Source organism: Ascaphus truei, chromosome 20 (assembly GCF_040206685.1).
Source record: "Ascaphus truei isolate aAscTru1 chromosome 20, aAscTru1.hap1, whole genome shotgun sequence".
Lineage (NCBI taxonomy): Eukaryota > Metazoa > Chordata > Amphibia > Anura > Ascaphidae > Ascaphus > Ascaphus truei.
In genome coordinates, this window is record NC_134502.1 from 16531275 (window position 1) to 16557844 (window position 26570).

The window sequence follows — 26570 nt, forward strand, 5'->3', positions numbered from 1 at the left end:
TCAATGGTTGAATCTTCTTAGTTTTTTTATATTTCTCTCTCTCCCCATTAAATTGTCTCTCGTGTTCAGTTCTGGCCTACAGAGGATGATGAAGATCTTGGGAACAAAGATACAGACCAGCAGAGCCCAGGTGGAAGACAGAATGGCGAAGATCTCCATGGCCACGGTGTACTTACCACGGGCACTGAGGGAGGCCGGGATATAGGACAGCCAGACGCTTAGGAAGGCCAGCATGCTGAAGGTGATGAACTTGGCCTCATTAAAGCTGTCAGGGAGCTGCCTGGCCAGGAAGGCAAGGATGAAGCTGATGGTGGCCAGGAGGCTGAGATATCCCAGCATGCACCAGAAGGCAGTGGGAGAGCCCTCATTACACTCAACAATAATGATCCCTGGTTGGGTTTGTACGTTGTGTTCTGGGAAGGGAGGGAAGCTTAACAGCCACATGAGGCACACACATAGCTGAATAAGGACACTCAGTCCAATGACACAATAGGACACCTTTGTCCCTGTCCACTTCCTAAGGTTGCTTCCTGGCTTTGTGGCCTTGAAAGCAATGACAACAGTGACAGTTTTGGCAAGGACACAGGAGACACAGAGGGCAAAGACAATGCCGAATGCCACCTGGCGAAGAAGACACTTCTTCGGTTGAGGGTAACCTATGAAAGTCAAAGAGCAGAGGAAGCAGAGGGACAGGGACAACAGAAGAAGACAACTTAGAGAGTAGTTGTTGGCTCTGATAATGGGAGTGGACTTGTAGTGGCTGAAAATCCCCAATAGGGCAACTGGGATCGTGGATGAAGTGACACTAGTGGCTACCAAAGCTGCACCCAGGGGCTCTTCATAGGAAAGAAACTCAACAGTCTTTTGGAGGCATCTATCCTGTTGGGCACTGGGCAACTGGTCCCACGGGCATCGAAGGCAGTCAATGGAGTCTGAAAGGGACCAAAACATATATCTTGGTTATGGAGCAGTTAGGGGAAGAGTTATATGGAACTAGCTGTACCCTACGTAACATACTTCAATCAAGCAGATCTTAAAGGTTTTTAAACATTACTCTTTGTTTTCACCCTTCCTTTTAATGCATTGCTGTCTCTTGCCCCCTTCTTCCCCACCATATTGTGACTCCATCATGCCCTGTTCCTCTTTGCACTCTCTCCTCTCTCTCTTTGCACTCTCTCCTCCCTCTCTTTGCACTCTCTCCTCCCTCTCTTTGCACTCTCTCCTTCCTCTTTTTGCACTGTCTTACTTTATCATCTCCTCTCTGTGCACACTACACTCTCCTCTCCTACCCTACTCATCTCTTCTGTCTCGACCTTTCCTTACTCTCTCTTTGTCTGCACCTCTCCTTGCTGTCTCTCTCTCTGTCTCCTCCTCTCCTTGCTATCGCCGTGGCTGATACTTTACACCTCATAGATAAACCTTGGTCCCTTGCAGACGCACTAACCAGAACTCCTTCCTACTGTCTCTGTACATTCCGCCTACTTACCAATTAGATTGTAAACTCTTCGGGGCAGGGACTCCTTGTCATAAAAATTTCACTTTTATGTCTGAAGCACTTCTTCCCATTATGTGTTATTTGTATTATTTGTTTTTTATATGATTTTCACATCTATTATTTCTGTTATGTGCTACTGTATGTACATTATTGGCGCTATATAAATAAATAAATATATACATACATACATCTCTCTCTCTGTAACCTATCCCCTCCTTGCTGTCTTTCTCTCTGTCTCCTCCTCTCCTTGCTATCACCATGGCTGATACTTTACACCTCATAGATAAACCTTGGTCCCCTGCAGACGCACTAACCAGAACTCCTTCCTACTGTCTCTGTACATTCAGCCTACTTACCAATTAGAATGTAAACTCTTCGGAGCAGGGACTCCTTTTCAAAAAAATTTCATTTTTATGTCTGAAGCACTTCTTCACATTATGTGTTATTTGTAATATTTGTTATTTATATAATTTTTTACATCTATTACTGCTGTGAAGTGAAATGTACATTAATGGCGCCATATAAATAAAAATATACATACATACATACATACATACATACATACATACATACATACATACATACATACATCTCTCTCTCTCTGTAACCTATCCCCTCCTTGCTGCCTTTCTCTTTGTCTCCTCCCCTCCGTGTTTCTCTACTGGAAGAGGCATTCCAGTTGTTTCTTAGCAACTCTGTAACAGCAGAACCTTTGTATAGAAACATACAGTACCTATGCCTCTTATATTTATAGATTATAGGAGTAATTAGAAGAGGAGTTGTAGGGAATTGTTATGAATATGGTAAGAATAATTAGGAGAGGAGTTACATAGTTACATAGTTACATACCAGATGAGGTTGAAATAAGACATACGTCCATCAAGCTCTACCCATGCATACATTTAGATGACAGATACTTTTTCCTATATCTGTAATTAATGTATATTGATCCAGAGTAAGTCAAACAAAAAGCCCCAGAGAAATATCATCCAATAATATCTCATAAGGGAAGAAGGGAGTCATAGGAAGTTATAGGAAGCAGTTAGATGAGAAGGGAATGGAACTGTTATAGAGAGAGGTTATAGGAGCCGTTAGAGGAGGAGATATAGTGAGCGGCTATGGGAGAAGTTGGGGAGGGGTTAAAGGGAGCAGTCAGATCAGCAGTTAGGGGAAGAGCTAAAGTATATGGACAGTATTATTGGCAATATAAAGATAATGCACCAAAAAAATCACACAACAAAGAAAAGTAAACATTGAACAAATGGACAAAAAGGAGACACTAGAATGTCTAAGTACAGCTCAACCCCCTTATAACGCTGTGCTTGGGATCCAAAGAATCACATCGAGCTACAAGCGAATCGCGTTAGAAATAATTTACAATTGTATGCATTGTACAATAAAGTATTTAAGATACCAATAATCGTGTTGTAAAGTATTCATAAATACGAAAATTGGGAGCCAAGCTTGCATCGCGTTATAAGCGGATTCGCGTTGTAATGGATCGCGCTATAATGGGGTTGAGCTGTACCACTTTATTAAAATCATATTAAATTATAGAAGGTGGGAAATAGGAAATCCCCAGGTTGCCTTTTTGATTATGATTTTTGTCCTTCCTAGATTGTGCTGGATGGAGGTACTTGCATGTCATTCCTCCAGAGTCCTCTAACGTACAGAATGCAGCATACCACACACAACAAACTCTCTGTTTAATAGGTAAAGCTGGTCAAACAGGACCTAAAAAAATGTAGTGTGCCCGCTAAAGAAGAGGGTAGAATATGCGCTGGTTTTAATGAGAGGAGGAGGTGTGCAATTTTATATTGCAGACACCTTACAATGTGCACTGTTAAATTGCCCCCCAAGCCCACCTTCCTTTTAAATCCTAGTTGGCAAAATCTGTCTCCCCTTTTCTAAGCCCGTTCTTATTGCTGGCATCTACCGCCCCCCTAAAGCCCCTCTACAGTCCCTGACTGTAGTCACCCAGTTTCTTGGCTCTATTTCCTCTCTGAATGAGAAGAGTGAGCTGCTAGTTCTTGGGGATTTCAACTGCAATTGGCTTGACCCTAAAAACCACAAAATCCAGATATAACTCAAGTCACTTAACCTAACGCAACTCATTTCCCAACCCACACGGACAAACCTAAAATCTCACAACTATTCTTTGCTAGACTGGATTCTCTCCTCAAATCCCAGCAACATCCATTCCTCTGGCATTCTTCCGGACATTTTCAGTGAACATGCAATAGTGTACTGTACAACAAATATGTGATTAAGGCGCTCCTCTATGAAGTGAAAAATAAAAATATAAATATATTGTACTTAAATAGTGATACATTCTAAATAGTGATTAAATAATATAATCATGTGCAAATGTGTTTAAAAAAATATATATATATATATAATATATATATAATAGTGCTATAATTGCAGCTACAAACCTTTGAAGAGACGGTCCGATTCTCTTTTGGAAGATTTCCAGTGGTGGTTGTGGGGAGCCCAGATGTCACCATATGTAAAAAATATATACTGTAGTGCAGTAGTTCTTTAGATAAAGGACATCTTGAAAACAACAGAAATGGAGACTCACACTTTCCCAATGGATAGACAGCAGTGTAAACACAATTGGTTTTCAGATCAAGTTGTCAGCATAGCGTTCCTCGGTTAGAAACAGAAGATCACACTTAGTGCAACATTGTATGTTCATAAAACATGATATATTGACAGAAAAATATTGCACTTACATTTGTACAATATGGCATGGACACATAAAAATTATAGGTGGATCGATCTCTCTGATCTCTCCGGCCGCTCGCACGCCGTCACGTCACTCCCGGCAGTTGTCCGCGTCACTTCCGGGTGCGGGTGGACCTGCTTTCGGGAACCGTGAATGCGGGGATGCCACAGTACCCCCAATAAACCGGAAGTGACGTGACGGCATGCGAGCGGCCGGAGAGATCAGAGAGATCGAGCCACCTATAATTTTTATGTGTCCATGCCATATTGTACAAATGTAAGTGCAATATTTTTCTGTCAATATATCATGTTTTATGAACATACAATGTTGCACTAAGTGTGATCTTCTGTTTCTAACCGAGGAACGCTATGCTGACAACCTGAGCTGTAAACCAATTGTGTTTACACTGCTGTCTATCCATTGGGAAAGTGGGAGTCCCCATTTCTGTTGTTTTCAAGATGTCCTTTATCTAAAGAACTACTGCACTATATATTTTTATATTTTTTACATATGGTGACATATGCACTCCCCACAACCACCACTGGAAATAGTGTACTGTGTAAGGAAAATGAAACCACCCCAATCAAGCCCTAAAGTTCTCCTCACTAGAACATTTAGAATCTTTAACCAACAATAGTTTCTGGCTGACTTTAAAAACTGCCCTTCCTGCAGAATCGATTTAATTCCCGACCCTGATTCTACGCTCGACTATTTCCAATCCGAGTTCATAAAACTCTGTGATACCCATGCTTCACTATGCAGAATAAGAGTATGGAGGGCCCACCTACCGTGGGTTACCACTGACCTTATAGCACTCTACCAGTACAGGGATGCCTTGTGGAAAAGCTGCAAAGTAACTGGCACTACCAAGGATCTCAATCACTAAAGATGCCTGCGGAACATGTGCACAAGGCAAATAAGACATGCAAAAGCACAATATTACTCTGACAATCTTGTCCAGAATACATCAAACCCAGCTAACTTCTGGAAGGATATCAACAACATATTCCAGCCTTCTAACCATCAACAACCAAGTAATATCACTAAGGAGGATACTATTCTGACAAACCCCACTGACATTGCAAATGCATTCAATGATTACTTCGTCAGGCGTGCTACTAACTTATTAGCGAAACGCAACCCAAACAACAAACTTGAATCTCATTCTATGAGTACCCCTATAGCCCCACCCCCTCCCAACACTGCCCAAAATTTTCAATTTGTCCCAATATCCGAAGAGATTACACGTGCGCTCCTCAAATTAAAACTAAGCAGCCAATGTGGACCTGACTTACTGAAATCTAAGTTCCTAAGACTTGGTGCCCCAGCCATTGCCAAATCAATTGCTTTCATAGTCAACTCTATTCTTTCTGCAGGCCATATCCCTAAGACCTGGAAAACTGCCAGAGTTGTCTCAATCTTCAAAAGTGGGGACAAAAACACTGTCTCAAACTACAGGCCAATCTCTCTTCTCCCAATCCTATCCAAAGTCATGGAAAAATATGTCCACTCCCAATGAAGCGATTACTACAGTATACCAAGGCAAATTTCACTGGCCAATTAAATCTGGCTTTCGCTCCAAACACTCCACCGTAACTACCCTGCTAAAAGTTAGCAATGAAATCCAGTGTGGAATGGAATGGGGACAACTCACTGGTGAAATATTCCTAGATTTTGCAAAGGCCTTTGATACTGTTGACCATGTTATCTTGCTAAACAAACACCAGTGCTCTGGAATAGGGAAACATGCTTTAAACTGGTTTCATTCCTACCAATAAGGTAGATCCCAACATGTGTCCGTCTCAAGCTCTAACTCCAACCCCTTGGATATCACCTGTGGTGTCCCGCAAGGCTCTGTTCTAGGGCCCCTACTCTTATCGGTGTTCATCAATGATCTTCCTACAGCTTGTAAGAGAGCTTCAATACACATGTATGCAGGTGAAACAATCTTATATACACACAGCCCTAGCCTCTCCGACCTTGAACACATACTTCATTCTGATTTTGTGAGACTTGAAAATTGGATTTCCCAAAACAAACTGTTTTTAAACACTGACAAGACTGTAACAATGGTATTTTGGACCAAGGCTAAATTTTAAAGCTTCCAATGACTGAGCTCCAGATGTGAACAAACACAAATGTTAACACCACCCTAACCCTGTTACTAGTTTTAAATACTTGGGTATATGGTTTGACTCCAATTTAACATTCAGGGTGCACATTGATACCCTGACATCCAAAACCTATGCCAAACTAGGTGTACTTTTCAGGAACAAATCCTCCCTAAGCCTGCTGGTCAGAAAGCGTATTGCACAGCAGATGCTAATGCCAATAATCGACTATGGGGACATAGTATATTGCTAGGCACCCCAAACCCACATTAGCAAACTTGACACCCTCTACAATTTAATATGCTGTTTTGTTCTCCAATGCAACTACAACACACATCACTGCAAAATGCTCAAAGAACTAGATTGCTCATCACTTGAGTCTAGGCTCAAAGTTCATCTTTCCTGTCTGGCCTTCAAATACTTCCTGGGCAAGCTACCCATCTATCTAAACAAGCTCCTCACCCCTACCACATGCAGCACTTATCATCTGAGATCTGACTCCAAAAGACTGTTCATGGTCCCTAAGTTCAGCAAAGTATCCGGCCGCTCCTCCTTCTCTTACCGTGCACCCCAAAACTGGAACAATCTACCAGAGACTCTCACAGCCTCCAACAGTTTAAGTTCTTTCAAAACTAAAGCTGTCTCACATTTTAATCTTGTCTGTAACTGTTCCATATGCCTATAATATGTATTATCTATAACTGTGCATGCTATGTCTTGTATATAATATATACCCTGTTCAATTATGTAACTGTATTTGTAACCATGTATTATTTGTCTTAACTGTATGCCAGGACATACTTGAAAACGAGAGGTAACTCTCAATGTATTACTTCCTCGGAAAATATTTTATAAATAAATGAAAGGGATTTCCATTTGAAGCAATGAGTGAGAAAGGAATTAGGGAGTGAGAGTGGGTGTTTGGTTGGGGAAATAAATGTGCCCAGAAAATATTCTTGTGGTTAATGAGATATTGAGATGTTTCTGTTGAAACTAAATGATCAATACAAGATTGATCTACTTGATGTTACTTTGAAAACATGGACCACAGTTTGAAGTGACATTGAAAACCAAACTCATCCCTCACCTGTGTGGTTGGAGATCTCTCCTTGAGGACAGGGGACACACTGGAAGCAGCAGGCAGGCTTCCCTCTTATAGCTGCCTTCCTGAAACCCGGGGAACAGCTCTGAGTGCAGACGGAGTGAGGGACCTGAAGAGAGAGGGGGGACGGAGACACAGAGACACAGAGACTGACCTTATATTCACCTATATTCATAGATAGGATTGAATATACAGAGACTGAGCTATCTCTCACCTGTACAGTATATACAGAGAGAGAGACTGAGTTAGCGATAACATAAATATACAGAGAGAGGAGAGGACAGGTGCAGGCACTGACCTTTTTCTGACACCGTAGAAATGTGCCCCCCCCCCATCAGATGGGTAATTGAATGAGGCTCATTACTATTTAGTGCAGAGTTCAGTACATACCTGTGTCCCCCCCGCTGCCCAGTGGATGGCGGTGGAGTTCACCATGAATGTGTGTCCCGGCCTGGCACTAGCATCGTAACTCCCGACCTTTACGTGCTGTATGGTTCCCTGTGAACTCATTTGCCAGTTGACGATGTCATACAGAGCTGGAACGTCCCCGTTAGAGTCGAAATACATTTCTTTCTCTTCTTTAGTCCGGAACCGGACGGATTTCATAGAGTGCAGAACCTAAGAGGAAGTTAATCAGAGGAGCCTCCCTGGGATGGCAATTAAAGAGTGTCTTACAAATATGATTCCTGTAAGTTAATAGTATTTCCGAAGTGTCGGATTCTCTTATGTAATATATGGCATTGTCTGTACAGGATTCTTATAAGTTAGTAGAGTCAGTGTGAATGAGAACTGCTGACCTTGTTAACTTTTAGGAATTAACTGCTAGAGACACCCTCTTATCCCACCAGAGGGACACCCAGCTAAACTAGAGAGAAGAGCTGCTGACCCTATTAATATCTCAAAGTAAGATTAAATGCTATAGACATCAAAGAGGAGGTGGATGAAGATACCTCCCATGGTTGGAAAGCCAAAGTGTCACTGCATCTCCCGCTTGATTTGGGGCAGCCCTGTAGCCTACGAGTTAGGACATCTTGCAGAGCCCAGGCGAATGCGTAAACCGCAATGTAGGCATTGTAGGTCCCTCCCAGAACATTAAAACCGCTGTAGGTACTCCCAAGAGTCTCCTGAGCCGTGCAGTGTCTGGTGCCGTTGGACAATTTTGTCCCTGGTCTCTCCCATTTACAACCAAAGTTCTGCTCCCAAAACTCAATCATGAAGCTATCATCTGGAGTTTTTTGCGGTTGGCCAGCATTGAGAAACTCTCTGAACCCGGGAATCGGCCCGCTATGTATTGCAAAGCCAATGGTGCCCCGCAGGATACCCCAGAATCGCTCTTTCGATAACAGGGCTGAGGTTGACCATGATTCACTTGCGACCCAGCTCTTCCCCGTGACGTTGAGCCTAAAGAGCTCTTCTAGCACCGGGAGAAAAAATAATTCACCAGAGAAGACAACCACAACGTTGGCATTTGACTCTGCGATGACCCTCGAGAGGTGTGGGGCATTGCGATCGGTTCGGCTTATCAGTATGAACTCGATAAAGGCCACGCAGGCCCCAGCTCTCAGTATATCTAACTTGGTGGCCAAGATGCCCTGCTGCCCATAGTCATTGTCCACAGCCAACAGCCCAACCCATGTCCAGTTGAAGTAGGACACCAGCTGTGCCAGCCCTTGGGACTGGAAAACGTCGCTGGGGACAGTCCTGAAAAAGGAAGGGAACTGTGTACGGTCGCTCAGGAGGGAGCTGGTTGCAAAGTAGCTGATCTGAAAGGAGAGGAGATGAAGGTGGCATATGGAACCAGGCATCTATAGGCTGGCACAGGGTTTACAGAGCCTGGCACATCTAGGGCTGGTACAGCAATACATTGTCTTGCACGACTAGGTCTGGTACAAGGGATACAGAGCCTGGCACTTCTAGGGCGGGTACAGGGGATACAGAACCTTGTACTTCTGGGGCTAGCACATTATCTTTAGAGCCTGGAACTTCTAGGGTTAGCACAGGGAATATACATTCTATTACCTCTGGGACTGATGCAGGGGATACAGAATCTGGCAGCTCTAAGGCTGGTAAAGGGAATACAGAGTCAATGTAACACAATTCAATAATATAATCTGATATATACAATGTTGTACTTCCATAAAAAGTCATATAACCTCTAACACTCTGCCCCTCCTTAAATCTCAGCCCTAATTTCTCGCTATGCACCATCCCGACTCTTGCGGTCTTCTCAAGGATGGCTTCTTTCTACCCCCTTTGTATCGAAAGCCCTCTCCCGCCTTAAACCTTTCTCACTGACTGCCCCACACCTCTGGAATGCCCTTCCCCTCAGTACCCGACTAGCACCCTCTCTATCCACCTTTAAGACCCACCTTAAGACACATTTGATTAAAGATGCATATTAATAGCACTGTGGATAATCCTGGACACATGATACATAAAGCTTGGCCCCCTGCAGACGCACTTACCAGAACTCCCTCCTACTGTCTCTGTACGTTCTCCCTACCTACCAATTAGATTGTAAGCTCCTCGGGGCAGGGACTCCTCTTCCTTAATGTTACTCTTATGTCTGAAGCACTTATTCCCATGACCTGTTATTTATATTATTTGTTATTTATATGATTACAACATGTATTACTACTGTGAAGCTCTATATATATTTATGGCGCTATATAAATAAAGACATACAATACAATACACGAGTACAGGATGCGCACACACACAGACTGTATATATGTCCTGTAACCTCTAGGATTTGTAAAGTATGTAGATATACAGACAGACTGTATATATAATGTGCTATAACCTCTAGTAGATGTGCAGGTAGCACACACACATGCAGACTGTATATATAATGTCATGTAGCCTCTAGGCAGTGGTGGGATTCAACATTTTTAGCAACAGGTTCTCTCTCATGGAGTGGGGGGGGGGAAGAGGAGGGGAGAGAGAGAGAGACGGGGGAGAGAGAGACGGGGGGAGAGAGAGAGACGGGGGAGAGAGAGAGATGGGGAGAGAGAGAGAGACGGGGAGAGAGACGGGGGGGAGAGAGACGGGAGAGAGAGAGACGGGGGAGAGAGAGACGGGGGAAAGAGAGACGGGGGAGAGAGAGACGGGGGATCGAGAGAGACGGGGAGAGAGAGAGACGGGGGAGAGAGAGAGATGGGGGAGAGAGAGAGACGGGGAGAGAGAGACGGGGGAGAAAGAGAGACGGGGAGAGAGAGACGGGGGAGAGAGAAAGACGGGGGAGAGAGAGACGGGGGAGAGAGAGAGACGGGGGGGAGAGAGCGAGGGAGAGAGACGGGGAAGAGAGAGAAAGAGACGGGGGTGAGAAAGAGAGAGACGGGGGAAAGACAGGGGAGAGAGAGAGACAGGGAGAGAGAGAGAGACGGGGGAGAGAGAGAGAGACGGGGAGGAAGGTCACACTCTGATGACCGAAACGTTGGATGCAGTGCCATGTACTTCTTATGAATACAGTTTTTTTGTACCTCACTGGCTGTGTGCTGTCTCTGTTTTCCGGACCAACATCTGGTAAATATTGCTGTTCATATATATATATACACAGTGGTTGACAAATCACCCAAAAATCTACTCGCCGAACCAAAAAATTTACTCGCCACCTAGTCCCAGCCCCAGTCACGCCATGCTTGGGCGGCCATGAGGAGGTCGCCACGGGGTCAAATACAGTCACCACGGGCCTGTAGTTGAATGGATTTGTCGAACACTGTATATATATATATATATATATATATATATATATATATATATATATATATATATATATATATATATGTGCTTTTTTTGGATTTGTTTTCTTTGTATGATTAATATAAGTGATTAGCTAACAGGGTGTGGTCCAAGAAAGTCGCCATAGAGTGACGAAACACGTAAGGGAGCGCTGTTACACTGCACGCAGTGACACTACGTCAGGATGTCGCCGCTCATGCGCACTACCAGATTGAATCGAGTGCGGAACATTCTGCGGCTGCCAGCAACAGCATATCTGATTTTATTGGACTTTTGTGATGATACCATGTACCCTCAGTTTCCTCAACTTTCCGCTGTTTGCCTATACCCCTGAGTGTGATTCAGGCCATGGATTCCGGACGATTATATTCACAATCGCTTATTTTAAACTTATCCTTGTGAGTGTATTTCTTCCCCCCCTCCCCTTCCTTCCATCATTAAATTAACTTTTTTACGCGATGGGGCGTGCGCTCTCTCTTCTTTTCTTCAAATATATATATATATATTTATATATATATTCACACACATATACACACACAATGCAATCTTTAGGACTAGCCAGGCCTTTATGAGACACACACACACAAACACACACTCTATGACTAGCCAAACCTTTATGAGACATTACGATCCTGATCAGGGTTGCCCGATTTTTGTGGTTGTTTCTCTGTGATCAATCTCGATGCCACATTGTGTTCTGCTATCTCTCCATTGCCTGACCCTACTACGGACCTTACCACGCTATCTGCTGCCTGTCTGCTGCCTGCTTCCTGCCTGCTTCTTGCTGCCTTCCTGCATGCCTGCTGCCTGCCTGCTGCCTGTTGTTGCTTGCCTGCCACCTGTTGTTGCCTGTCTGCTGCCTGATGCCTGTTGTTGCCTGCCTAATGACTGTTGCTGCCTGTTGCTGCCTGCCTGCTGCCTATCCTGGGTCCTTCCTGCTGTCTGCCTGCTGCTTGCTGCCTGCATGTTGCATGCCTTCTCCCTGCTGCCTGCCTGCTCCCTGCCTGCTCCCTGCTGCCTACCTGTTCCCTGTTGCCTGCCTACCACCTGTTGCCTACCACCTACCATCTGCAGCCTGCCTTTGACCTTGCCTGTTTTTTCGACCCTTTCAGCCTGTTCCAGCAACTGGGCTTCAGTCCTGCAGTTGCATGCCGTGACACCTGATCTCCCCACTCTCTCATGCACGCTCTGCCTACTCTCTCCCCCTACCTCCTCTCTCTGTCCTTCTGCACCCCTGCCTCCTGGAGTAGGTGAAGTTTGGAGAGCATGAAGAAGTGACACACATACACTCTCTTACCTGTGGGTATCTGTACAGCCCCAACATTTGGGCCATTATGATGGAGCGGGTGGACCCAGAGTCTCCAATGACACCTGCTAGAGGAGGTCCGCTGTGACACATGTAATTGGGAATGCTTCCTTGTCCTCCCGAAAGAATCCAGAATATCCCCTCTGCTGCCCGTCTCGTGCTAACACAGGTGTCAAATATTTGGAAGCCGAGAGTGATGTTGGGGAGGAGGTCAGGGTTTGAGTTAATTTCATCTATAGCAAATATCATTGCTCGCATGCTCTGATAATTCTGGGGATCAAACCTAGAGTGAGAGGACAAATATCACAGACAGTGGTTTAGTGTCACACATGCACAAACAGTGCCTCCTCAGCCTCAGAGTCCCACACATACATGCAATGTCAACTCAGTCTGTCAGTCACACACACAGGAGAAAGGGGCTCCCTCAGTCTGTCAGTGTCACACACACAGGAGAAAGGGGCTCCCTCAGTCTGTCAGTGTCACACACACAGGGAGAGAGGCTCCCTCAGTCTGTCAGTGTCACACACACAGGAGAGAGGCTCCCTCAGTCTGTCAGTGTCACACACACAGGGAAAGGAACTCCTTCATTCTGTCAGTGTCACACACACAGGGAAAGGAACTCCTTCATTCTGTCAGTGTCACACACACAGGGAGAGAGGCTCCCTCAGTCTGTCAGTGTCACACACAGGGAGAGGGGCACTCTCAGTCTCTCAGTGTCACACACACAGGGGAGGGCCTCCCTCAGTCTGTCAGTGTCACACACACAAAGTAAAGAATGGGTTTTCTGTCACTGTCACACACACACAGTGTCCCATCTGTTAGCAACAAAGATAGCAACATTCAATTAAAACTTACGTCTGACAATTAAGATTTCCAGGTTTGCTTGTGAAGAGATTTTTGCTGTTGTTTATGCCCAGGTGAATAGAATACGTTCCCCCTATAATAATGTCTCCAGAACCGCTCAAATATTGATTAATGTTTACATTTGACAGATGGCAGCCTCGTCCTGACTCCCAGCACATACAAACTTCCACAGCTAATGTGTATAAAACCCACATTATAACCAGGAGCAATCTTCCCATTCTGTATAAACAGCAGATCTGTCTGTGTCTGTGATTCATCTTTAACTCACAGGAAGAGGGGCTCCCTCAGTCTGTCAGTGTCACACACACAGGAGAGGGGCTCTCTGTCTGTCAGTGTCACACACACAGGAGAGGGGCTCCCTCAGTCTGTCAGTGTCACACACACACACACACACACACACACACACACACACACACACACACACACACACACACACACACACAGGAGAAGGGCTCCCTCAGTCTGTCAGTGTCACACACACACAGGAGAGAGGCTCCCTCAGTCTGTCAGTGTCACACAAACAGGGAGAGTGGCTCCCTCAGCTTGTCAGTGTCACACACACAGGGAGAGGGGCTCCCTCAGTCTGTTAGTGTCACACACACACACACACACACAGGGAGAGGGGCTCCCTCAATCTGTCAATGTCACACACACATACAGGGAGAGGGGCTCCCTCAGTCTGCCAGTCTCAAACACACAGGGAGAGGGTCTCCCGCAGTCTGTCAGTGTCACACACACAGGAGAGGGGCTCCCTCAGTCTGTCAGTGTCACACACACAGGAGAGGGGCTCCCTCAGTCTGTCAGTGTCACACACACAGGGAGAAGGGCTCCCTCAGTCTGTATTGTAAGTGTCACACACACAAGGAGAGGGGCTCCCTCAGTCTGTCACTATCACACACAAGGAAAGGGGCTCCCTCAGCCTGTCAGTGTCACACACACAGGAGAGAGGCTCCCTCAGCCTGTCAGTGTCACACACACACAGGAGAGAGGCGCCCTCAACCTGTCAGTGTCACACACACAGGGAGAGGGGCTCCCTCAGTCTGTTAGTGACACACACACACAGTGTCCCCTCAGTCTGTCAGTGTCACACACACAGTGTCTCCTCAGTCTGTCAGTGTCCTACACACAGTGTCCCCCTCAGTCTGTCAGTGTCACACAGACAGGAGATGGACTCCCTAACTCAGTTTTTATAAGTTGTGTAGATGTCCTGGGAATGCAGATATTAATTACACCATCTCTCTAATAATTACCTTATCACGGAAATGACAGCCCCCTGGGAATCAGGGCTTATTCCAAATATACATCTCTTTATTTTCATGCTCAACCATTCCCACAAGGGACAAATGACAGCAGTCTCAGTATGATGGCCCTAGCAATGAGGAATCAATATATTTCGTCATCCTTTTGCAATGAGCAATTTAGAGAACAATTATATGTACAGATGTAACCCCTCTACTTTTGGCTAGCAGACTTACAACTACCGATATAGGGGCCTATGCAGTAAACTCTAATAGAAATGTAGCCCTTTTTCTGAACCTTCCCAAAGGAACTACTGGTCACTGTACAACACCTGCGTCTCCAGGAGATCTGAGCCTCCGCTAGCTGGGAGCCTGGGGTACTTAGCGCAGCGCCTCCACTTACCCAGGATCCCCGTGATGTGAGATTCCCCTGGGCAAGAAATACAACAACACACATATATATATGCAACCAGTTTTACTATATGATAATGCACGGAACCTTATTACGCTATATTATAGCAATATAACCTTAACGTGTAACCTTAGTGGCCCGGCCACTCTCATCAGGAGCAACGCCTCCGTCCCCTCACCGCGTGCCCCACACACCGTGTCCATATATATTAAAGTGATGGTATAGGCTCAGTTCTTTAACCACTCGCTCAGTGTTCCTAAAGAGTTTAGCCTAAGGCGGGATCAGCGGCTGTTGACCGTTGTTGGTGCACTTGATGTTATAGTACCTTCCGGTCACCGGTACCTCTTCGCAAAGGGTCAGGTGAATCAGCAGTCTGCCTCCTGGGTCTCAATGTCCAGCCGTCTGGTCCCAGACGACTCGCCAGCAAACCTGCTCCGCACGCTTGTCCCTTTGTCCCTAGCTGGTACTCAGTAAGGGTGATGCTCGCTACTACTATAGGCCGTCCCTGCAGCACAGCAACCTTCGGTGACTTCAGGGAACACTCTTATGGGCCTACGGGGTAGCCTGTCCTATGCAGGTGGGTCACTGACCCCCTGCACCCACTCTACCTCTCCCTTCACCACCCGGGTCCCCTCTGACTAACTTCTCCCTAACCTCTGCAGCAAACGCACTGCACTCACTCACACTGAACCTGCAGCAACCCATTGCACTCACACTGAACCTGCAGCAACCCACTGCACTCACTCGGTACCTGCAGCAACCCACTGCACTCACACGGAACCTGCAGCAACCCACTGCACTCACTCCGTACCGGCAGCAACCGCACTGCACTCAACCTGGTACCTGCAGATACACTGCACACACACACTGTGCCTACTTGTCAGCGCACACAGCACTGACAGCCGTGACACTGACAAGACTGCACACTCACACCTAAGGGCAGGGTCCCTAACCTAGGGGCCGTCCCTCAGTACTTACCCCCTACCCTGGAGGGGATTGGGGCCTGCCTGGGATCTGGGGAACCTTACCTGGTGTAGGAGCCACTTGCTCCCTACACCCTTCCTTCCCCTTCCTGCTCCCAGCTTCAACTGCCAAACGTGGTCCCCGTAACATTGTAGCCTTCCTCCACAGGAGAAGCTGCAAAACCCTATTTGCTGGCTGGCTGCACGTGATGTTGGTGAAAGGGCAATCCCCAGAGGCTGCTGGGAATTGTAGTCCACTCAGGACCTCTTTAGCATTGGGACCGTCAGCGCAACCCTTACTGCGCCTGCGCGATCCTGTAATGGCTACCGCGGTGGTTCTACGCATGTGCGACCTCACGCCAACCTTAACATTGCTGCCGGCACTCCTGGCACTGTACAGCACGTGCGCGACTACACTGCGCAACCGCGAGCAGACACAATGGCGGCCCCCGCTGGCCGGGTGCGCCGCAGAGCCTCGGAGCGCTCACCGCTCCGGCCCCCACCTTCTCGGCGTGCCGGCGGGTCTCTAAGGCTGAAAAGAGACCGGGACTACAGAAATTATCGGCAGGGTTTTGAACTCGCCATGTTTTTGCCGAGTTGCTCTCACGTTATGCAGGAAGGCCCAGAATAGCAGTGAGAGCAACATTAGCAAACATGGCGAGTTGCCGGCGCCAAGGTGACCTGCCCTCTGAAAAGGGCTCACCCGGCGAGATCTGCCTGCTGCAGCAGAGAGATCCGCCGCTCTCTGCACAAATCTCGGCGTATAAAAAATATTTTTACATTTCCATTTTATTAATAGTGTAGATGAGCAGGGGGTCTCTGGAGCAGAACCCGTGTTGTTTGAGGTCCGGGGACCACCTGTTTCCTGAGATACAGCCCCTGTTATGGGATGCCGGTATCTTCTATGCATGGAAATGTCCCAATCACGTGACCGTGGGATGTAAACAAAGCAGGGGGATACCGGCACCCCATATCGGGGGCCTGTATCTCGGGAAGTAAGGGGTCCCCGGACCTAAAACCAACGAGGTTCTGCTCCGGAGACCCCGTGCACATCTATACAATGAATACATTTTAAATGTAAACATATTGAGTAAACACCAATACACCACCAACCCCCCCGTCCCCCACCATATAACCAATTTTATATACCGGATTTATACCCCAGGCCGGCGGGGGTCCCCGGTTGTCCCAACGGGTTTCCGCAGGCCCCACAATGCACCCAGGGGTGTGCCCACAGTTGTCCGAGTGGTCCCTGCTAGGTCTCCAGGTGGTACCCACGGGTCACCTCGGGCCCCAATTGGGTCCACGGGTGGTCCCTGCGAGTGTCTGGGGGTCCCCGGGTTATGCACACGGGTGTGGGGGGCCCCCGGTACTTCCCCGCAGGTGTCCCCTGTGGGTCCGTAGGTGGTACCTGATGCCCGTGGGCATCCGGGGTCTCAGGTTGTCTCCATAGGTCCCCACTAACCTGGCGGTACCAATCCTGTATGTAAAAAAATAAAACATGGCTTACATTTAAATAAATACATCCCCTCACCACCACCACCAAATACATACAGATATGGATAATAGATTATTTGCCCATTATTAAGCACAACATTAGCCAACGTAAATAAAGTTAATAAATACAGTTCTACTTACCACAGCCAATATGAAGGGCGTTCTTGTCAGGATACTGCAAGGTCCCTGTCCTCCTTTGCCAGAAAGCATACATACATAATAAATACAATCTAATGTCAACTAACCCCTTAATCACCTTAGCGGTTAATAACCGCTATAGTAATTAAGGGGTTAAGCTACCCTGACCCGCTACCCACCCGGGAGGCCTAACCACCCTCCCCGGACCCACTATACCCACCCTGTACCCATTGAGTAGTATAGTGGTATATCAGGGAGTGGGAGTGGCTCAGTGAGTAAAGACACTGACTGGCACTGGGAGTTTGAAGCAGGGGAGCCTGGTTCAATTCCCGGTGTCGGCTCCTTGTGACCTTGGGCAAGTCACTTTATCTCCCTGTGCCTCAGGCACCAAAAACATAGATTGTAAGCTCCACGGGGCAGGGACCTGCGCCTGCAAAATGTCTCTGTAAAGCGCTACGTAAAACTAGCAGCGCTACACAAGAACATGCTATTATTATTATTATTGTTATTATCATACCCATATAATAAAATAATGTGGGCCTGATAAGCCACTATAGCACTCAATGGGCACCCTAATCAAAATACATTAATGCACAAAACACACAATAATTAAACATTAAAAAACAACAACAAAAAAAACAATTCACTAAATAAAAATAGTAGCCAGCAAATGTCATTAATACAAGCCCTAACCAGCTCAACAAGGAATTAATTAAATCATTAACCAATCAAAGCAATTAATTAATAAAACAACTAGGAATTATTTCAAACAGTAACCAATTACAGGCATACCCCGCTTTAACGCAATGGGACCGGAGCATGTATGTAAAATGAAAATGTACTTAAAGTGAAGCACAGCCTTTTTTCCACTTTACAATGCATATACTGTACTGCAATCGTCATATACGTGCATAACTGGTGTAAATAATGCATTTGTAACCAAAATAAATACAGTAGGCTTTATTCAAATAAAATGAATGGGATCAAGCAAGGAGGTGAAAGGCGTGCACGCGGGTCAGTGCTGTACAGCAGCTCTCTCCTTCTCACAGTCTCTCCCTCCTTCTCGCAGTCTCCCTCCTTCTCGCAGTCTCTCTCTCTCACTCAGTCAGTCTCTCTCTCTCACTCAGTCAGTCACGCACTCAGACACACACACACGCACTCAGTCACACACACACACGCATTCAGTCACACACACACACACACTCAGTCACACACACAGTCACACACTGTCACTCAGTCGCACACTGTCACTCAGTCACACGCAGTCACTCAGTCACACGCAGTCACTCAGTCACACACAGTCACTCAGTCACACACAGTCACTCAGTCACACACAGTCACTCAGTCACACACAGTCACTCAGTCACACACAGTCACACACTCAGTCACTCAGTCACACACTCAGTCACTCAGTCACACACTCAGTCACTCAGTCACACACTCAGTCACTAAGTCACACACTCAGTCACACACTGTCACTCAGTCACACACTGTCACTCAGTCACACACTCAGTCATTCACATAGTCACTCAGTCACACACACACACACACACACACACACACACACACACACACACACACACACACACACACACACACACACACACACACACACACACACACACACACACACACACACACACGGAGAGTGAGTGCAGGGGGAATGGAGACAGATGGGAGGGGGAACGGAGACAGATGGGAGGGCAGAGGGAACAGGGAGATCAAGCGCACCATAATAAAGACAAGCATGAAGGAGGTTGCAGGAGTGTTGAGGTGTGCACGCCGCCCCCTGGTCTCCGTACTCGCGAAGCACGCGTACGTACACAGGGGTATGGTGCAACTAAAAATAAATGTACGTACTTGTGAGTGTACGTAAAGCGGGTGTACGTAAAACGGGGTATGCCTGTACTTAGTAATTAATTACTAAAACAACTCGGAATTAATTGTAACAGTAACCAATCAAAGCAATTAATTAATAAAACAGCAATGAATTAATTAAAACATTAACCCTTTAAATTACGTCATTAAAAAAAATTACAATCGGCACATGGTTTTAACAGCCAATCAGATGGCTGTTGAACCAGTTCCCGCCAAAATGGGGTGTCCCAAGCCATATTTAAGGCCGTGAAGCCTCATTTGAGCCCAAGAAGATGACGAGACAACATCGGTTGGGATCTACAATGTGTTTTTTTGGATTGACAGATGAAGACAGAAGAGTAAGAAGGTTAAGAAATAATTACTCAAGGAGAAAGAAGAAGCTGATTAGAGATAGAAGAAAGAAGATTTGGATTCCTGATCCGGATCTTCATGGCGGATGGCATCGGATACTGTTTCCGGCCTTCGTGGTACATGAGCTTCCTGCTTCCCTGGGAGTCGGAGGGACAGCGCTTCTAATGGTAAGTAAAATATTGCATGTTTGGAAATGTCTTTTTTTTTACAGGTTTTTCTCATTGGATGTGTATTTTTCTTTATTTTTCTTTGCACATTGACTGATAATGTATTCATCTGTACCACTTTAGGGTACAAATCAATACATAATTAGGCCAATATTTTTTTGTCATTTCTTGCTTTATATTGATGGTAATTTTTTCAATGTCAGTTTATTATGTGGATGTAATTGTTTGACATTTTGCTGCTTTATTTTAAAAAAAATGTGGCGATTGATTTTCGTTTTAATTAATGATGTCTTGTGTTGGCTAATAATTATTTATTAATGTTTCAATTAATTCATTGCTGTTGTATTAATTAATTACTTTGATTGGTTACTGTTACAATTAATTCCAAGTTGTTTTAGTGATTAATTGGTTTGATTGATTACTGTTTGAGATAATTCTGAGTTTTTTTTATTAATTAATTGCTTTGATTGGTTAATGGTTTAATTAATTCCTTGTTGAGCTGGTTAATGCTTGTATTAATGACATGTGTTGGCTACTGTTTTTATTTAGTGAATTGTTTTTTGTGGTGTTTTTGACTTTTTTATTACTGTGTGTTTTGTGCATTAATGTATTTTAGTTAGGGTGCCCATTGAGTGCTATAGTGGCTTATCAGGCCCATATTATTATATGGGTATTGTGTACCACTATACTACTACTCAATGGGTACAGGGTGTGTATAGTGGGTCCGGAGTGTGTGCTTAGGCCTCCCGGGTGAGTAGCGGGGCAGGGTAGGTTAACCCTTTAATTAGTGTAGCGGTTATTAACTGCTATTATGATTAAGGAGCTAGGGGACATTAGAATGTATTTATTATGTACTGTATGCTTTCTGGCAATGGAGGACAGGGACCTGCATTATCCTGATGAGGACGCCCTTCATATTGGCTGTGGTAAATAGAACTGTATGTCACGATGGACGAAACTTATCAACAATTTTATATTTTGGGGAAGTAGATTGAGCATACAAGTTGAGCAAAATAAATTGTCATTTATTTCCTTACTAGACAGATACACGACAACCTCAGTATATACTTAACAAAAACACTTACTGAATGGGAAAACGGGATAGAATGTCCAGAAAAGTGCAAAGCACCAGAATATTGTCAGTTAAAGTGCAGTCCTTTAGCAAAGACGCAAATTGCCAGCCCAATTATTCTGTGAACAGTGCCAAGTTCTTTCTGGTCCGTTGATACCCTCAGCAATAACGGAGTCCTGGCGCAGAGTTATGTCCTTGGTTTCGATGTGATAAGTCTCTTTGCGTCCCAGGGTTGTTGCTGCTCTTATCCGCTGTTAGAAGCGTGATGGAAGTCCGCTCACATTTTAGAATGAAAAACGAAAGACAACGGGGATAGCTTGGGGGGGATGTATTTAGGGTTTGAGAGCCTATCTCCAACATACCCACCCAATCCTTCTCGTGGGAATTCCACCAATCCCTGAATTGCCCATAGTTTGCAAAGTGGGCAATCTGGGATTTCCTGTTCAGACAGCGCCTATGCAACATTGACACCTTGGCTACTTAGCACAGGTGCACTCCCCTCTTTACCTGGCGTCTTCCAGGCTAGGGTTTGTCCACCAAGGTGTGAACTAACCCAGGATCTCTCAATGAGCAACCATCCTGGCTATTTCACACTTGGCGGCTCTGGGGTCTTTCAACTGCAAAGCTTCCCCAGACCCAGAGGCGTCGCCTCAACGGAGGGTCTGTGAAGTTTGAGTAGGAAGTAGCCCCCAGCTCACGTATGTAAAAACAATTGGTCACTAGCTGCATTTCAAAGACAAATAGAAAAAATGCATCCTGCCTGTCCTTTTAAATTCTGCAACCAAAAATCCACTTTATTAAAAATATGTGTTCCCCTTATCCCACATTTATCATTTTCATATGTGCGTGCTTGGGATGTTACTCTGGGACTGTACACCACATTTCAGGTTTTTAACCCTTTCCGTTCCCGAGTTATAGCTTCTCCTTGACTGGCAATGCTGGTCTATGGGTTTCTCCCGTCAATTGACTTGCGATTATGGGGTTCCCACATCACTTGACCGATTTCTCACATCAATTGACCTAGTTCCCACGCCAATTGAGAAGCCGCCATCCAAGTTACAGTACGCTTACTAACCAGGATGGCGATACATTGTATCCGAGTACCACTTGAGATTGGAGACCGCAAGCCTTTGATTCAGTTGACTCTGCGGTTACGGCTTCCACTCTCAGTAATGGATACCTATACCTTGCAATGGATCAAAGCGGCCGCGCCACGCTTAACCAATTAACTTGTGGTTTAGCGCTCGCAGCGACATCTTGTGTCCAAAGCCAAGAATGTCAGTTTACCATTGCATACACTACTGCAGGCACATATAATCCTGCAAACTGGGGACAACAAGGGACAGAGGGAAAATAATACATGTACAGTTCATGGAAAATGAACCCCTTCATCCCCAATGCAAAATAGGGGTAACCAGCCGACCACACTGCCGTTATTAATGCGCTGATTACCCACAATTCCGTTACACTGTATTTATTAACTTTATTTATGCTGGCTAATGTTGTGTTTAATAAGCAAATAATCTATTAACCATATCTGGATAACAGTTATTTTGCCCATTACTCTACTGTATGTATTTATGTATTTGGTGGTGGTGGGGGGGGTGTATTTATTTAAGTGTAGGCCATGTTTTATTTTTTTACTTACAGGGTTAGCGGGGACCTATGGAGACTATCTGAGGACCCCCGGACACCCACGGGTACCACCTGCAGACCTACAGGGGACACCTGCAGGGAAGAACTGGGGGCCCCACAGCTGTGGGGGCCCCGCAGACCCGCAGAGACCACCAGAGGTTCCCAGACCCCCACGGGAACCACCCAAGGGCCCCCAGACACCTGTGGGGATGACCTGGTGTGACGGGGAGGAAATGGTTAATACCTGATTTGCTATGCATTACTTTTGTTGCCCTGCCCCCGCCATTTTTATTCCCCATGTTCAGGCCATTCCCTGTCTGCAAGGGTAAAAGACAAGATGCATTGCTTGCCATACCCTCTAACCAACACATGATTGCAGATCTTAAATGTAAGGCAGGATGTATTGTTTTGTAAGTCCAAGCAGGAATTACTTGGACCTCCAGCTGTGATATGGGTGAATGAGCTTCGGTATTTTTATGACCGAGCCTCAAAGTGCTGTAATTATTTTTATGATGGAGCCTCAAAAGGCTCCCACAGATTTAGAGTCCCCCTGTCTAAAAGAGTGTCAATTATGACAAGACCCAGAGGCCCATAATGTATACAATACTGGCATACTGATGCACAGCAGATGTCAGGCTAGTGACACCTTGGAGACAGAGACCAGACCCAGTGGCCCCAAGAAATGGGTGTAGCCCAGGTATGCTAAGTGGCATGGGCGTCAACCTGACCCATGCGCCCTGCCCACCGGACAGCCCTTTTGACCGGACTTATGAACTGTGGGTCAATTGGCTATTCGTGGGGTTTTTTTGTTCCCACGAGGGGATTGGATCCACATGTTAAAGATAGCTTCGGGCAGTCCCAATTATTCCCAGTGTGATCCTTGAATTTTAATCCATAATGTAAAGATGCAAGACTTTGTTCAAGTACAGCAGCAACCAGTCCAGGAGTGAAGGGGTTAACAACCACATAACCACAGGACTTTTAAAACCAAGGCTGCATTTCTTGCACTGGCAAGCAATGGACAATTTATTTCGTTCCAAGGACAATTTCGTTCATTTCTTTATCCCAGTGAGTGTTGTTTTAAGTGTATTCTGCAGATGTCGTGTGTTTGTCTATTAAGGAAATAAATCACAATTTATTTTGCAACTTGTTCTATTCAATCAAGTACCCAGAAATATAAATGTGTTGATAAAAGTTGATGTCATCGTGACACCTGGGGACCCCCAGACACCTGCGGGGACCACCCGTGGTCCCCATTGGGGCACGCAGTGACCCGTGGGTACCACCTGGAGGTCCACGGCACCTAGCAAGGACCACCTGGAGACCCCCAGACACCTGTGGCACCCACCGGGGTGCACTGTAGGGCCTGCGGACACCAGTCGGGACCACCAGGGATCCCCGCCGGCCTGGGGTATTAAACCTATATGTAAAATAATAAATCATGGTTTTACAGTATGGGGGGGGGGCACAGGGGGTGGGTGGGTTGTTTTTTTAATGTTTATTAAATATTGTAATGTTTATTGGGGACTTAAGAGGTGTCTAGTAGGGCTGTTGTGTGTATTATTGCTTATTGTGGGTAGTGGGGGTGGGTGAAGGGGGTATTAGCTCCAAGGATGGTTGTTTAGGCCTTGCAGGTTTGTAGCAGGAGGGGTTAACCCCTTCATTACCATAGCAGTGTTAATCGCTAATGTAATGAAGGGGTTAAGTCCATCCGCAACCGCCCCCCCCCCCACCCACAAGACCTAAACACCCACCAAGGGCCAAATACCCTCTTCACCCATCCCCGCTACACGCACTGGTGGTTAACCCCTTCATTACCTTAGCGGTTAGCCGCAAAGATAATGAAGTGGGCTGTAAATGCTTCTTTACTGCATCGGATTCATGCCGGGGTTCTACGGTGCTGGTATTAATGGATATCAGCTTCGGAGACCCCAGGCATCAATCCGATGCAGGAAAAGGGCCTGATTTATTCTAAGTCCCGTCTCGCCGCTCATCCCCAGCTTCTTGACAACTTTTTTTGCCGAGTCCATTTGGAGAGAAATTCTCCATTCTAGAGCGGTGATCAGCTGCGAGATGCTGATCGGGGCAACTAGAAAATAGCGAGTTGGAAAGCTGGTGATGAGCGGCGAGAAGTAGCCTATCGGCAAGCGGTCGGCGGATTTTTTTTGCCAAAAAAAAACGGCGCGTTTTTCTATTCTCGCCAGCTTCTCGGGGCTTACAGTAGGCTTTTTTGGCGAGAAACTGGCGATAAGGTGCTTATCGCCGTTTACTGCATAGGCACCATAGCGCTATAGTCGGTCACAGTTTCCTTGTGTATTCCTTGCGGCGTCCTCCCCTGAACCACGACATGTGACTGAGGGCTGAACATGGAATTTTCTCACTAATTCCCATTTGTGGCTGCACGATCCGATATCACACAGTATCAAGCTATATGTACTGTAAATGTTATGATTTGTATGTAATGGTATTGAATTGAAATGTAAAATGTAAAAACTTGCAAACACCAAAAAGTTATTTTGGTGAAATATATTTTTTCTTTCCTAATGCTAACAAAAATAAAAAGAATAATGCAATAATAGAAAGGCTCTTCTTTCAATTTTGCAATGTTCTTTTTTTCTTTTTTTTCAACCTGGCGGGCACTTGAATTTCTTGGCCTTTAAAGAGAGACTATTCAATATTAATTATTGCACATACCGTACAGTAGTGTGCTGCGCATGCGTGTCGATATGGGACCTGGATTAAATGCATTTGCGTATCATTGAATTTCTGTGTATTCGTGTCTCTATGCAACCTGGTTAAAAAAAAACCTAGGATACAATTGATACATGAATTACAGTATTGTACACTTATTAAACTCAGGAAGCTTCTGATCCTCAGCAGAGGATCACTACACACTTTACATGTATGCAATACAATCCCCAAACAGCGATATGCGGGTGTGAGTCAGTGTCAGTTGTGTTGTAGTCACCCAATCCTGGGAATGTTGGTATTTGATGGTGACGGCACACCGTGGGAGCTCGTGTTGCACTGAACCAGTTGCAGGCCTGTTTCTTAAAAAGGTTCTTCGGTACCATTGTGTCTTTATAGCCTGTGAGGGTCCCCTCCAATGTCGCTCGATCTCCCTTCCTCTCTGGAACTGTAGCTCTCAGCTCCAGTCACCACACGCACATGTGCACTATCTCTGCAGACCTCGAACGAACCTGCTGTGCTCAGGTCTGCTCAGATCTAATCTATTGTCATGGCGGCCCCCCTCTTAATAACTTCTCTCCCTCTAGGTCCCTCCTTCTTCACCGGCCTCTCCACTGGCTCCTCATAGTCACATGTCCAATGGAGAGGAACCGGCAGGCCATGCACAGGGGGTTATATCCTCCCCCTGCTAAAACATTGATGTTCCCATCAACCAGGATAAGACCATATTCATATATTTATTTAAGCTAACAAATGCCTCATCTCTAGGTACACAACATCATAGGTACGAGGGAACCAATACACCGATAGTTGTTACAGATTGTATCAATACTACACCAAATGGTTCTACAACTCTGAGGGTCACCTATTTCTAATCTCATTGGATGCCATCCGTTTAGTCATACTAATTATGGGGATTTCTGTTGGCTCTCTCTGAGAATTATAGGTCAGTCTCATGGGAGGTCTAGTCTCCCTGTTGGGACGTGGCGAGAAATGGGGGTACTACTGTAATTTCCCCTTATTTTTTAGGGATCCACATGGTACTGGTGAATCGTGTTCTGCGGACCCTACACTTGCGGGGGGCTCACCACTCTCTATCACTGCTGCATCTTCAACTTCGCTGTCCTGTTCATTGGGACCCACTGGGGTGAATTCCTCTGCATTAGGGTCCAACTCAATCAT

General features: G+C 45.8%; 1 protein-coding gene across 1 annotated transcript; it reads right to left on the bottom strand.

Annotated features, from left to right (window-relative positions):
* LOC142470955 (extracellular calcium-sensing receptor-like) lies at positions 1-26570 on the bottom strand. Its single transcript, XM_075577761.1, has 9 exons — positions 26477-26570; positions 17248-17373; positions 16451-16494; positions 13470-13522; positions 12478-12769; positions 8390-9202; positions 7830-8057; positions 7425-7548; positions 1-932 (listed from the first exon to the last, which is right to left on the bottom strand). Exons 1-9 carry the CDS (start codon positions 26568-26570, stop codon positions 1-3), a joined length of 2706 nt encoding a protein of 901 aa, XP_075433876.1.